Source organism: Sciurus vulgaris, assembly GCF_902686455.1.
Source record: "Sciurus vulgaris genome assembly, chromosome: 1".
NCBI lineage: Eukaryota > Metazoa > Chordata > Mammalia > Rodentia > Sciuridae > Sciurus > Sciurus vulgaris.
The window spans coordinates 165078764-165094984 of record NC_136461.1 but is presented as its reverse complement, the minus strand read 5'-3'; the positions used below and the strand labels follow the sequence as shown (position 1 = coordinate 165094984).

Sequence of the window (16221 nt, the reverse complement as noted above, 5' to 3'; positions counted from 1 at the left end):
ATAATTTAGGAAATATACTTGAAGGTACACGTAGCTGGGTCAGCAAGAATATCTCGAAGATTTTTAGAAATGTTATTAATAACTTCTATGAACAGTATTTTTTATTTTAATTCTTTAGCAAGAAAATGAAATTGGGAAGAAACATGAGCTCAACGAAGAATCACTGTGGTCGACTAAAGAAGAGGTATCTATAAGGAAATTCTTTTTTTTTAATATTTATATTTTTAGTTGTTGATGTACCTTTATTTTATTTATTCACTCATATGTGGTGCTGAGAATCAAATCCAGTATCTCACATGTGAAGCAGGTACTCTACCACTGAGCCACAACGCTAGCCCAGGAAATTCTTTTTTATCTGATGTATGTTGCATGAAGATTTGACTTAAAAGGATCATTGTCTTATCAGTTTCTCTTATTTTATATTCTTAGGATTAAATATTGCGTAGTATAATTCTGAACTCTTTCATGATTGTGCCTCCTCTGGAAATGGATAAATCATACTATAATCATGATACAGTGTTGTGTAGAGAAAAGCCTGGTATAATTCTCTGCTCTACTGCAGAGATAAGTGACCTTGAAAAAGTCATTTTCATATTTATGAACTTGAGGTCCTTTGTGAGATGAGGTTGATGCTTTTCTAGCTGGGTTGTTGTTTATATTAAATACAATAATTGTTGTTTATATCAAATACAGTAATAGATGTGAAATATTTATAAATTCCAAAAGAGTTAGGCCATTTTTATTTAATTGAGGTTCTGATTATATTCTATCACTATCAGATGATCTTTTTTTCTGGCTTCTCCCTTTCTTCCTATTTGCACATATCTTAGACCTGATAGCAACTTTCATTTGAATTATATAATTCAGCAGTGAAAAGAATTAAGATGGTTAGCCTTAAGCAGCTATAACAATGTTGATATGTAGCTAACTATATAGTACTAAATAATAAAGCAAGAAATTTCATTGAACAATTGAAAAATCTTCAGATTTAGTAACTATTGATACTGATAGATGTTTTGATTCCAAATGCAAAATTCAGGTACAAGAAATAAATCCTTCTTACTGTTTTGTTTTGTTTATCAAATAGTTTAACTTTTTTCTTCATATACCCAAATAAAAAGTAATTTTCCTTTTCCTTCTTATTTCTTCTAATTTATCCATTTTAACCCCATTTAAGAACAGTGATGACTTTCAGGACAAAAGTGAGATGCTTCCAAGAAAGGTGTTACTGACTGAATTTAGATCACTGGTGGTTAATAACTCCACTTGCAGAAATCCATGTGTGGTAAATAATGATTATGGTCAAATAAAGAATTTCAAGAAATTCAAAAAGGTACGTGTTTCTTTAATTGTGTCACAAGAGGGCAATGTTTAGAATGTTTTTAGAAATACCAGTAGCACTAAATAGTAATAAAAACAGTATGTTGAAAACTAATGCAGTTTCTTCCACTTTAAAAAAATTAGTAAGGATATAAACTAATAATATATAGAACACCTAGAATGAAAAAAGATTTCATCAAGACTGAATTCTTTATAGGTTACTACTTAAACCTGGCATGTCCCATAAATACTAAGAATTTATTTATTACTTATTCTCTAAAATACAATATTATCAGTGTACTTGATATAAAGTTTACATAGGATTTTTTTTTAACCCCTTTGGATTTTTTGGGGTTTTTTAAAATGTATTTTTAGTTGTAGATGGACACAATACCTTTATTTTATTTATTTTTATGTGGTGCTGAGGATTGAACCCAAGTCTCACAAGTGCTAGGCAAGTGCTCTACTACTGAGCTACAACCCCAGCCCTTATCCCTTTGTTTTTCAACAACTAAAATGTCAACTGAAAGTACAAATTGTTGCCATCTGCAACATCCCTTGCTAAGGCTCTATAAACTGAAAAGTTTTGAAAAGTCTTAAAATTTTCATCAGTACTAGAAAGGGAGGTTGTAAACCTTCTGAAATCTTTGAAACAAAATATGGTGCTTTAAATTACAATGTGTATATTCACTTTGGTTGTTTTAATTGATAACCTAAGGCCATTTTTAAATAAAAACTACAAATTAAAACTTTTAAATATATAAATAATATATACTTTTAAATATATAAATTTAAATTTATATTTAGTGACATGTCTAAATCTTAATATGGTTATGACTAGAGAAGAAACAGGCAAAAGCAGATGGGTTTAGTAGCAGTTTCCTTTCTCTCACTTATAGTTGTAGAATATCTTCAAAGTTGTAGAACATCTTTGAAATTTATGCATGATGTATAATCTTTGCTTTTTAATCCTTTTTTTAAATGGTCATCTTAATTTGCTAACATGTTTAACCTCACTACTGTTATTAACAGGTCACATTTCCTGGAACAGGAAAGCTTCCACATATCATTGGAGGATCAGATCTGATAGCTCACCATGCTCGAAAGAATACAGAATTAGAAGATTGGCTGAGGCAGGAAATGGAGGTTAGTAGGAAGTAAGGCCCAAAACTTTTTGAGTTGCACTTCAGTCTTTTGTGATTTTCTTAGAGCAGATTCTTCTTAAAAGCAAACTTAAGGTCATTCAAAAATGTATTCCTAGAATAGAGAGCATTGATATTAATCTGTAACATTTCTTTAAGGGAATTCTAGATTTATTTTTATCGTTTAAGTGTGGGACTTCAACAGATGAATTAAGTGTATATCCTAATGTAAAGGGGGATAAAAAAACTTAAGTCACAAAAATCTGAAAAGAAACTAAAGAATAATAATTAAAAGGATGGCTGTATAGTCATATGGAAAATTACAAATATATCAATGAGGTAATATATAAATAAAATGTCCATTTTAAATCTAGGAGTTGTGTTTCAACAGTTCTGCAATTTTCTCATCTTCTTGAACATTACCCTTTTCCTGTTTTGTTCATTATCTCTTTCTAGAACTTCCCTTTGACATTAAGTTAAATTTTCTCATCATCTTTCTTTGTTTCTCTGGATGATATTTTTGATAATTTCTTCAGGTTATCTTCAACTCTGGTTAGTATTGCACCCATTCATTGAGATTTAAACTCAGTCTGTTTCATTTTTTCATGACTAGAACTATATTTCATTCTTTTCTAAATCTTCTTATTCCCTGCTGACGTGTTTGCCTAATGATATCAAAGTTGTTGTTGATCTGTTTTTTGCTCTTAGGGTGTCTTATTTCTGAGTATATCCTTTGTGATCTTTATATAGAATAGATCATTTTTCTTGAAATGTAATCTGTAGGATTTCCTTAGTCTTAAATTCAGGTTTATTTCCTCCAGAAGATAACGCTCGTGTCTGCGAGTCTTGTTCTACCAATCTAAGTCTGCCCCCACCCCTCGTGCGTGCACGCACGCACACACACACTTTTTTTTTTTTTTGCAGTGCTAGAATCAAACTCTCCTGCATGCCAGGCAAGCACTGTACACTGAGCTACATTCCTAGCTCTCACTTTGTTGTTAAAATCTCTTCTTGTGATTGTTTTGGGTTATTCAAGCATTTAGTATGTATTTGCAATAGAATGAGTGATAGCCAACTTGTCCTAAACTTCAAGTAAGACTTTTCATTCTTTCTTTCACCAAGTGCTAAAGTCAAAATAGGTAAGTTTCTTTGCCATTTCCTTCTATTATTTCTCTTTCTCCCTTTAGTACTGGGATCTTTAAAGTCCGTACCTTGGGTTACCTTTCATATCACTCATACCCCATATAGATATCAAATGAGAACAAATTTTCATGGTTTACAGATACCTGAGGACAAAAGCTGGCTGTTGTACTTGTTAACCTATCAGAATTCCTTTTCTTGCTTTATTGTGGGCATAGTGTATCTTTCAGTGATTTGTTTTCATATTTTAAGGATCAGAATCAGGAGTGTGTATTGTGTTTGGTAGCTGACGGAAGTCATGGAAGGGTTTCAAATGGCAAATGATAAGATCATAGTTGGACTTTAGGAAGATGTATTCAGCATAGGATTTTTCTAATCCTAAGGCCCTTTTGGAGCTTGGTGAGTTTGCGTTTAAAATTATTTGGTGGGTGAGGTAGTTCAGCAACTTCTAAGCTCTGATGTAGAAACAAAAAGGAAGGAGTCCCTTTACCTGCAGAGCTGCCCTGGTTGAAGGTGGGGTGAATAGTGCCCTCTCGGTCTCATCAGTGATCTGACCCCAGAGCACTGAATTTTCATTCAGTAAAAGGATTCTGCTGGAAAGGAATTTTAAAACTCAGAAAGCTAGCAATCTATGTTTATTGCCTTTCAGAGGCAGTTGGCTGGAGAAAGTTGTTTAATTAGAGCAATTTTGCAATAATCTTACCATGCAGTGAAAATAGAGAGGAACTGTTGAATGGGAGAGTTGTTGAAGAGACAAGACTATAATATAACATCTTGGATGTGGAACTCACAAAGATGGCTTACCATAACCTGTACATATAGCAGTTCATTTAACTATATATTTACTACAAAGCAAATGTTTGAAATTCTGTTAACTTTGACAGGTACAACAAAAACATGCAAAAGAAGAGTCTATGGCTGATGATCTCTTTAGGTAAATTTTTTCTTTTTTTAGGTAAATTATTGATTCAGCTTTCTTTTGTACCTTTGAGAGATATATATAAAATTCAGTTTTGCTCACAGAGATTAAAAATGTTTCTTCTGTCTTTACTTAGTCTTTACTTAGTCCCTCACCTAAAGAATATTATTTTACATATATATTTCTTTTTATTATTTTCACCTCTTAATTATGTTTACTGGTTATACTTTCAAGGATTGGGGCTGATTAAGTTGTACAATAAGATACAAAAAAAAATTGTGTGGAGCATTTAGGCAAAATGAGGCTTCTACTGGGTGAATTTTATTTTATAAATTTGTGAGTTTTTTAAGCTCTGAGAAGAATTATGAATCAATGGGTTTGAATTTAGACAAGTAAAAAGCCAGAGCACATGTTTAGTTTTAATTGGCACATGAATGAAAACAAAGACTAGATTAGGATTTCAAAGCAGGTTTTTGTGAGCGGTATAATGAGTGATTATAATGTAATTCTGATTCAACACAATTTCAGCATTTGTGGAGGCCCAACAAACCTTATGATAATTGCCTCTCAGAAACTAATAAAATACCTTGTAGGTGGTACAGGCTGGCAAACAGAGGGTAACATTTTCCCAAACTTATGTAAGAAAATACTATATTTTTAAGTATGTTTTGAGGCGGTTTTATGATTCTCAAATTATATATTTGACATTATAAATGGCTGATGAAAATGTTGATAAACAATACTGATTTTTCATAATTAATCAAATGAGACTATCTGGTTTCCCAGGTACATTTGCTTAATGTCTATAGGAGAAAATTTTGTAAAGAAGTAATTATATTTTAGGTTAATTATGCCTTTTTTGTGCAAGTGGTATAGTTTGATTTAAGGAAGGGCTGGTGTAGGACCTGTTTTGATGCTGTACTAGATTTTTAATATTTCTTTAATTATTTTAATGCTTTACACAATTTTTTGTTATTGGGTGATTTTTGGTTTTTACCATCAAAGCAATATCAAGAGAATAAATGGAAATAAAAATGTGTTTATTTTCTGATTCTGAGGACAAAAATTATCACTTTCATCCTGTTTGTCAAAGTGTGGCTAGCGTTAATCCCTTTAACTTTAAAGGTGAAAAAATGAGATCATTTATCTAAATGTCTCTTAACACCATTTCTTGTTTTGCAGATACAATCCTAATGTAAAAAGGAGAAGATAACTGAGAATTTTAAAAGGAAGCTGTGGACACACTTTTCCTAACAATCATTTGCGTCCATCCTAACAGAGATATATGAAATAGCATATAGCAGAGATTTCAATCACAAGTACTCCATGTCCTAAATTTATTAAAGTGCCCAGAACTCCATTTGTTGTGTGTGGTAATGAATATTGTTTGTTCTGTTTTCATGCTTTTGCCATCTCATATCTCATGATAAATTTTTTTCTATTTTTAAAATGTGTTTACTTTTTATTTGATGGTTGATATAATCACAGTCCAAATTCTTAAAAATACATAAGGGTGCAGTGGTGCACTCCTGTAATCCAGTGGCTCAGGAGGCTAAGACAGGAGGATCAGAAGTTCAAAAGCCAGCCTCAGCAAAAGTGAGGCATTAAGCAACTCAGTAAGACCCTGTCTCTAAATAAAACACAAAATTGGACTGGGGATGTCGCTCAGTGGTCGAGTGCCCCTGACTTCAATCTCTCGTACCCCCCAAAAAAGTACATAAGGGTAAAGACCAGCATTCCTTTTACCACCCATCTAGCTATTACAGAAAAAAATGCATGATGCTCATTTCTTGGGAGTCGTCCAGATTTTTAATTTCTGTTCAAATTCCTATGCATATCATTTTTATTCATTTTATACAGATGACTGCATAGCATACAATGTTGCACCTTGCTCTTCATCTAATGGATTTGAAGATCATAAGCATATCAATGTAATTTTGAATTTCTTTTAATTTTTTTCTTCTCCATCATACTATAGCCTTCCTACACTGATGTTACCCAGGTAGAATGGCTTCAGTGGTGAACATGTTAGTCACATGTTATTCTATTACTCGAAACTGAAGACAAGTTTGATGGGTAACTTCATCAAACTTATAGCTAAATCTCACCAGAATGAAGAGCCCTATATCCCTTTTTGATGGTCTTACTGAGCTAAGTGTGCCTGTTTTGACCTTCTTAAAAATCCTAGTTTTACTATCAAATAGAAATGATGAGACTGTATTTTTTTTTTTTAACCTTTAAGGTAGATGGTAACAGAAAATATTTTTCACATTCATTAATATAGATAGTGGTTTTCAACTCTGGGTGTATATTTAGAATTATGGTCTCATTATCAATTCTAAGGACTGAGGCATTATATACTACAAAGTATGACAAGGCTTTTATACTGACTGAAGGTCTTCTGTTTTGTGCAAGTTTTGCCACCCTAAAATATTACCTTTTATAGGTTGTTAAGAGTGTAAAATGTAAAACTAGTGTAAGTTAATATATACAGTAGCTAAATCTTCATGAAAGATTCAATGTTCATATGTAATCTAAAGAAGTCGTCACATTTCAAAGTTTGTCCGTGATACCCTTTGACCTGCCCTCAGAATATACTTTTTTTTTTTTTAATGGAGATCGTTTGTACACAGCCTAGGTCTGTTTTATTCTCACCTTTCATTATACTTTCAAATTCTTAACTAGCAGAGGAAGGAACTCAAAGATTAATAACTGAAGATCTCTACTTGGAACTGATGGTCCTTTCTTAAAATAATAAGTTTTATTTAGCATAGAAAAAGCTTAAGTGGATGGATGTGTTTCCCATTGTTTTGCTTCAGCACTGTTTCATCTGTATAATGTGGTTCTGACTGAACAACTTGAGTCACAGGCTTGCTTAACTGGGGTCTGTAATTTTCCCCCTGCCTTTGTTGGGAACTCTTTTTCTAACTCTGTGTTTTAGGAGAAAGAAGAGGAGGGATAATGTGCCACTTTCCTTTCTTCATTAGATGAATAGGAACTGTGACCCCATTTCTAGCCTAAGGTTTGAGGTGCTAAGGATCAGTTCAGCTCCCCAGTGGCAGGGAAGAGGTGACCTGCCTTTGCCACAATCTGACAGTTACTGTTCCCCAGCAGGCTCCATCCTGTGGCACACCCTCTTCTCTTTCTCAGAGCACAGCTTACTTATTTTTGAGGATTCTATTTCCCCTAGACTTCTTCCTGATTGTTCAGCTGAAGCTCTGTTGTTGGTCACACTGAAAATCTACATCTGATTATCTGAATTGGAATCATGACCCAAATTCCTTAAGCGACTGCTGCAAATTGGGACTTGGATAATGTCTTCTCCCTCAATATAGCAAGGCTCTGTATAGCTTCCCTTTTGAATGCTTTTGCCCTTCTTGTCAGGCAGTTGACTGAATTTATAAGAATAAAAGTATTGAATCAGACCACTTTCCTTTAAAGATGATGACATGGGGTGGGTAAATATGTTGGAAGGTATTTTATTGCTGAACTGTAGCACTGAATTGCTTCTGATTTGTCACTCTACAGGCTCCCAAACTAGGGGAATAGCACTTCTTTAAAATGAAGCATCAGCTTTGTTAGCAAATTTAAACATCAGGATAAGAGATCTGGATTGTATTCCATAGAAAATGGGGGAGTTTTTGACACTTTCTGAATAGGAATTTCAAAATCAGTGTATTCTACATAAGGCATATGAGGAAATAGAAGACAGACATTTCTACACTGAATGCTAACTGATGCAAAGCACTGTGTCTTACGCAAGAAAAGATTATAAGGAATTAGAAGCTTAAAATGGTTAGACTTGGAGTAGGTTCTAGTCAGGGTCTTAGAAAAGACCTATTCAAGTAATTGTTACCTCGGAGGCCTCAATGGAGCTCCAAGTTCAATAATACCTCTGTGTACCTATGATCCAGAGAGGAGGAAGGTCCAGTTAAGAATCACTCCAGCTAATCAGTTTTCTGGAGAATGAGGAGTGGAACAATGCTTCCTGGAAAATAAGGAATGGAACAATGCCACAGGGGAATTATTTTTTTCCATGACCTCCCTTATAATTAGAAATAGCAAAAGGGTCAGGAAGCTGTTTTCACCTTCCATTTGCCAGAATCTAATTAACCTATTTTTGCCAGTTCAGACTACTTGCAGGTAGAACTCTGTAGCTGCAAGATAGTCAGTCATGTGGTTTGTAAGCTTTCTTGACCTTCCTAGAGAATGGAATGGGGTGAGCCAACCTACAATTTCTACTATATGAGCAATTAAGAAATTCTTGAAATAGTCTAGGTTATTGTGAAAAATTAAATTGGATTTTTTGTTAAATTTTTTATTTGTTCTTTTTAGTTATACATGACAGTAGAATATATTTCGACATACATATGTAGAGTATAACTTCCCATTTTTGTGGTCGTACATGATACAGAGTTACACTGGTTGTGTATTCATATACAAACAGTAAAGTTCTAATTTCATTCTACCATTTTTCTTATTCTTATCCCCCATCCTTCCCTGTCCTTCCCTTCATTCCCCATTGTCTAATCTGCATTCTATTCTTCCCCACCCACTAACTGTGTATTAGCATCCACATATCAGAGAAGCTTTGGCCTTTGGATTTTGGGAATTGACTTATTTTACTTAGTATGATAGTCTCCAATTTCATTTATTTACTGGCAAATGCCATATGGCTGATAACATTCCATTTTCTTTATCAATTCATCTGTTGAAGGACACCAGGTTGGTTCCATAACTTGACTATTATGAATTGAGCTTCTATAAACATCGATGTGGCTGTGTCACTGAAGTATGCTAATTTTAAGTCCTTTGGGTATATACGAGGAGTCAGATAACTAAGTCAAATGGTGATTCCATTCCAATTTTTATAAGACATCTCCATACTGCTTTCCATAGTGGTTGCACCAATTTGCAGTCCCACCAGCAATGTATGAGTGTACTTTATTCCACACATCCTCGAAAACATTATTGTTGCTTGTATTCTTGATAATTGCCATTCTGACCAGAGTGAGTTTTAATTTGCATTTCTCTAATTGCTAAAGATGTTAAATATTTTTTCATATATTTGTTGACCAATCATATTCCTTCTTCTGTGAAGTGTCTGTTCAGTTCCTTTGCCCATTTATTGATTAGGTTATTTGGGGGGGGGGTAAGTTTTTTGAGTTCTTTATATATCTTGGAGATTAGCTCTGAGGTACAGGTTGCAGAGATTTTCTCCCATACTGTGGGCTCTCTCTTCATAATGAGCACTTAAATTGTGATAGTGGAATGACACTGGAGAAAACATGGGTCATGTTAGAAACAAAATCGAAGGTTTTTTAATTGGAGAATTGACAATTTAATTAATTAAATTGAATCATTTGAGACTCTTAAATGATCTTCCTTCATAATTAGCCAGTGACTCTAATGGAACATATGTAGCCCTCATTTACAGGTGAGGATTATAATGGATGGGTTAATATTGGTCATCTGTGCCCACTGTTTCTAAGGCAGGCTGCCCTACTACACCAGTTTTGATTTCTATCAGAGGGAATGTAATGAATGCAAGAGTTCCAGTAGCTTCTCTCTTTCCACATTGTGTTTTTCTTTTCTCATCATTCCATTGGGTGTGTAGTAATGTCTCATTTTGGTTTAAATTTGCATTTTCCTGATAACTATAATTAGTTTATAGAAGTTCTTTATACAAATCTGGATGTGAGGCTTTTATTACATGTATTTACTGAGAATATATCTCCTAGTTAGTTCTATGACGATTATTCCTTAATGTCTTCTGATGCTTTAAATTTATTCATTTATTTATTTTTGCAGTGCTGGGGATTGAACCCTCATGCTTGTGAGGCAAGCACTCTATCAACTGAGCTATATCCCCAGCCCCCCACTTTAAATTTTGATGAAAACAAATTTATTTTTTCTTTGCTGTTTTTTTCTATCCCAAGACACTTGACTTAACCAAGATTCCAATATTCTATATTTTATTCTACAAATTTTATATGTTTATAATCTATCTTGAATTAATTTTTGAGTATGATATGAAGTATGAGTCAGGGTTCATTTTCCTCCATGTAGGTATCCAGGTTATTCTAACACTGTTCAGTAAAAAAAAATATTCATCATTAAAGTATCATCATTACATTTTCTTGTCCACTTGAAATCAGCGGACCATAATGGGTGGATCTGTTTCTGGGTCTTTTCTATTATGTTGCCTATTTGTCCTTCCTTACACTCATATTACACTGTCTCAGATGACTATAGATGTATATTAAGTAGTCTTGAAATCAGATGTTATAAGTTCTACAAGTATGTCAACTTCTATCAAAAATCTGCTAGGATTTTAATTAAAATTGCACTAAATCTAAAAATCAATTCAGAAATGTTATGGTTTAGATATGAGATATCCCCCAAAGCTCGTGTGTGATATAAAGATCGTGACAGATCAGACTGATGTGTGTTAATGGGGTGGTGACTATAGGCAAATAAGGTGTGTCAGGAGAAGTTAGGTCATTAGGAATGTGCCTTTGGAGTTTATATTTTGTCCCTGGTGAGTAGAGCTCTGTTTCCTGGTGGCCATGTCCTGAGTTGCTTTCCTCTGCCACACCTTTTAATTATGATGTTCCTCCTCTCAAACCCAGAGCAATGGAGTAGGCCATCTATGGACTGTGACCTCTGAAATCATGAGCAACAAGTAAAACTTTTCCTCATCTATGTTGTTCTTTTCAGATCTTTTGGTCACGTGGTGAAAAAGCTGACTGAAACAGGGAAGACCCAATATCTTTAAAATGAATCCAATACTCCAAATCATGAATATAATGCACCTGTTCATTTACTTAGACCTTCCTTAATTTCTTTTCAGCACTGTTTTGTAGTTTCAGTGCAGAAGCTTGCATGTTTTACATTTATTCCTAAAGCACTCAATATATTTGACAAATAGTACTTTCAAAAATTTCATATTACCAAGATTTATTGGTTGTAGATGGAAATACAATTTTTGCATATTGAATTTGGAGTTTGTGAAGTTGCTAAATTTACCTTTATTCTAGTTTTTTTTTTTTTTACGATTCCTCAGGATTTTTACATAATTACATTATCTGTGAAGAAAGCTTTACAATTTATTTTGCCTTTTCCTTTCTCACCTTATTGCATTGGTTGCAGCCATCAGAACAATGTTAAACATCTTATTCTAATCTTAGCTCTTCACATTTCCATTTGTCATGGCAGTTTGTGTCTTTCAAGGGCTTTATTCATTATTTATCAAATTTATTGGCATACAGTTCATAATATTGCTGTTAAAATTTTCATGTCTAATATGTAATTATGTCTCCTTTTTCTTTGTTATCATATTTTTTGGGGGTTTTTTCTTTTCTTTTCTTTTTTCTTTTTTTTTTTTTTTTCCAGTCTAGCTAGAGGTTGTTGATTCTGTTAAAATTTTTTTCAAAAAACATTTCATTGTTGTTTTCCCTTATTACTTCATTCCTTCTACTTTAGGTTTCATGTGCTGATTTTTCTAGCCCCTGCAGATCATTGATTTTTAAACTTGTCTTCTAATTATCAGTATTAGAACTATAAATTTCACTGGTCACTGCTCTAGCTGAATGTGACAAATTTGTATTTTTTGTTGTTGATATTCAGGTTCAAAATGTCCTAATTTTCTTGTGATTTCATCATTCACACGTGTAGTTCACACATTTTTCCATCAAAAAATGTAAGTTAATTGCTATTTATTTTTGTTACTATTCCTAAATTAAATTCCACTATAGTCAAAGATCATATTCAATAAGTTTTAAATCTTTTGAAATTTTTCAAAATTTGCTGGGAAGCATAAGATTGTTCTGTTTGTAAATGTTCCATGTGTATTCTACAATTTAGGAAGTAGGTGTTCTAAAATCTTATCTTTCTGATTTTGCATCTTTTTGTTACTCAGAAAGGAATAACAACATCTCCTGTAATTGTGAATTTCTCTACTTTTCTATTGTTTTGTTTTGCTTCATATACCTTAAAAATCAGTAATAAACTACATATACATGTAAGATAGATCTTTTGTTATGAAACACCTATCTCTAGTAATACTCTTGAAGTCTTTATTACTGTTTGCATGGTGTCTTTGCCCATCGTTTTACCTAAGAATGATTGGTTTAACATTTGTTATTACTTTATTGTTGAAAGTTCACTCAGCCACAGTGGCACAGGCCTGTAATTCCAGAGACATAGGAGGCTAAGGCAAGAGGTTTGCAAGTTCAAGACCAGTGTCAGCAAATTAACGAGGCCCTAAGCAAATATTAGCGAGAACCTTTTATTTAGTCTGATCTTTGCATTTAAATCAATGATATTTAATCCACTTATATCCATTGTAACTATTTGGTATAGTATGGCTGGACTGGAGTCTGTTATCACACTTGTCTTCTCTCTATCCTATTAGAATGTTTTTCTTTTTTCCTTTCTGCTTTAGTATTTTAGTATTCCATTTTATCTCCTGTCAACTTTTTCTTTTTTCAGTAGTTTCTAAAGAATATGCATTCTTATCAGTCTACCACCAACTACCACTTCATGTGTAATGTATATACCTTATAAAGTATACTTCTGTAATTTTTACTATCATTGTCAGATTTTTTTCTGTATATCCTAAATGTCACAATTCTTAAATCTGTGTATTAAACTGTTTATGGTTACACATTTTCAACAATTAGATTTTAAATAATTTAAGAAACTTCTGTTTACCATTTCTGGCACTCCTCTTTCCTTCACATACATGTTTCACTAGGTATGATGGACCTTCGATGAATATGAAGAACTTCCTTTAAGATTTCTTATAGTGCCAGTATCTTGATATCACATTTTGTCAACTTGAAATGTCTTTATTCCACCTTCGGAAGGACATTTTCACTGGATATAATCATGGTAATTTTGCACTTTCATCTCAGCACTTTAAAACATTTATAGAAAAGTGTTTGATACTCACCTCTCTTCTCTCTAGATTTCAACATTAGACCACTGACATCATCCCCTAAGTCATTAACTCTGCCAGTTGTTTTGTCCTTTTACCTCTGTATTTCGTATGGATCATTTTTAACCTCTGCCATTAATGTGTGTTATCTCCTGCACTGTCCTTTGTTATGCTCATCCAATGAATTTGTTTCAGAAAATTTTTTATTTGTAAGATTTCATTTAAAAATTTGAGATTCCACTCAATTGTCAACCTTTTATATTAACTTTTAAAGTACGTATCTGCTATTTCTAACATCTGTATCAACTCTAGGTCTGTTTTGATTACTTATTTTTTTTCCTGGTTGTTGGTCCCATTTTTTTTCCTCACCTAATAATTTTACTGTATGCTGGACATTGTGGACACTATGTTGAGAGTCTGGATTTTATATTCCTTTAAAGAATGTTAAGTTTTGTGCTTGCAGGTAGCTAACTTACTGTCAGATCTGCTAAATCCTGTTGAGGTCTAAGTTTTAGGCAGGGTTACAGTAACCCTATCCTCAAGACATGGCCTTTTGGAGCTTTCAATTGAATACCTGGAATGTCCAGCAAGGTCCATCTCCCTTGGCTGGTCAGAACTCGTCTTCCAGAAACACATGCCTCCAGAATCTCCATCTGGCCTGGCTTACACTTGCTAATTGCTCCCAGGCTCCATGGTTTTCCACTCTGCACTCACTTGTAGTATTGAGCCAGATGTTAGGGAAATCATTGTTAATTTCTGGGGATTCTCTGTGCAGCTTTCTCCTCTCCAGTACTCAGCTCTGCAAATTCCAGCAGGAACCTGAACTACTTTCTCCCACCCAGACAGTCTATTTTGTGTGTTAGTTTACAAAGCACCCACAGAGAGTCATGGTATTTACAGAAAAAAAAATCTCATTTATTAAGAATCAGTCCTATACTATTATTAATTGTAAACACTGCTTTATATATATATATTTTTAAACTTTTATGATTATCACTACTCCATGGCTGGAATCAGGAAGCCTTCTTTTTGGTTTCAATTTTTAAATTGAAGGTTTTTTCCCTTCTCTTTTTGTTTTTTTCTGTATCTACTTTGCCCTGCTTCTTTTCCAAAGACACCACTGTTCTTGAAAAACCTGGGTGGAGATCGGTATCAGTATCAGATTAAGGATCAGTAGAATGTTTTAACCTTCTTCCACATCCTCTCTTCAGGCTCACTTTGGGAACCATGGCCCTTTACCCCAACCCCAAGAATGTATAGAATGGAGTTTTTGTAAAGACTATATGATCTGATGTGGTCAAAACAGCTTTATGCAACAAGCAGTCCTATAACGACATTGGATGATAAAATGACATTTAAATTCAGTCCTATTTCATTTCATTCAGGGTTCTGGTTTCCAGAAGGTGGAACTTAATAGAACTTGTTTTTATTTAATAATAGGGTTTATTTTGAATTTTTCACCACTTCTGATATATTTTAAAATAACCTTTCAGTTTAAAAAAAATTGCTAACTAAAATTTGATGCCATGGAAACATATGATAAAAATTAGATTTTGAAAAAAAGTACAGTTGCTGAGTTCACATACCCAAGACACTGAAAGCTGTAACTAAATCTGATTTTTATCATTTTATAATTTGTTTTAAAATCCTCAATAGGTTGTGCACTATACACTTTCTTTCGACAAGTGTGGACCATTTGCCATAAACCAAGATAGACTTGGAGAAATAAGATGTTCACATCATTCCATGTCTATTCAAGTATTTAGTAATTTTCCTTTCCTTTAATAGTTGGCTCATACTGAAATATAAGCAGAGATCTGGAGTTATGGAACACAAATTAATAAAGTTAAAAAGTAGAGAAGTATAATACATCAGAGAAAAGACTTTGATGTCATATGTTGCATAGGACAGCAGGATTGAGGGAGATGTGGGAAATTGGAAATTGTCAGAGAGAAGTTATCCACTACGTTTATTTAGGGCTTTACTGAAGCTTTACTTTCCCTGAAGCCTTGTTTAGAAAAGGAATACTCTCATTACAAAAATGTTATTAAATGTTCGATTAAAGCAGCCTTCTGAGATATAAGGAGATGTCTATAGGTCTCATCCTTCCCTAGAAACAATCTTTATACTAGTCACTTAAATTTATCCAATCCAACTCATTCAGAGAACAAAAATAGGCAAACACAAGAGTACTTTGTATCAAGCGCAGTCAGAAGATGTTAACGATATTTCAATAAGGTGTGAAATTAGTTTGAAAAAAGTTACAATAGGGAACTAAAACTGGATTGCAGTTATAAAATGAAGTTAAAAGAGTCTAAGAATTCACCTAAAGCAACCAGTTGATAGAAGCAAATATATTCTGAATTATATTTAAGGTAAATTATGATCCTGTAAACTAAGCACATAGCACTGCAATAAAATGGAGAAAAATATGGACACATTAGTCCGCTATTTTTAATTCTAAGAAAAAGAAGTTCAATGAGCACATTTCAGATGAAATAATTGTGCAAAAAGAGAAAGAAAAAAAAAAAAAAAAAGGCTGAAAAATTCAACTTTTCAAGAAGAACTTCAGAAAACTTACCTAACATTAAAAATTCTTGCAATGTATGGAAGTACAGACATGAAGCACAAAACATATAAATCAGAATTATTACAGCAGATAAATCCAATAAATAACCATGGTATTAGCTGCTATGTCTTCTCCAATGAACAAACACTATTAGAGATGTCAAAGTAATAATCACCTTGGGAATGGAAAA

At 33.3% G+C, this 16221-nt stretch overlaps 1 protein-coding gene across 2 annotated transcripts in view; it reads left to right on the top strand.

The window, feature by feature from the left end:
- The window catches only part of NBN (nibrin), a 35986-nt gene extending 30105 nt beyond the window's left edge, over positions 1–5881 (top strand). For both annotated transcript variants that reach the window (XM_079143781.1, XM_079143780.1), the window contains 5 exons: positions 119–184; positions 1178–1333; positions 2353–2466; positions 4487–4536; positions 5704–5881. In XM_079143781.1, coding sequence (XP_078999907.1) covers positions 119–184; positions 1178–1333; positions 2353–2466; positions 4487–4536; positions 5704–5734 — 417 coding nt within the window. In that variant the 3' untranslated portion in view covers positions 5735–5881. The remainder of the gene's footprint in view (positions 1–118; positions 185–1177; positions 1334–2352; positions 2467–4486; positions 4537–5703) is intronic.
- Positions 5882–16221: the final 10340 nt, after the last annotated feature.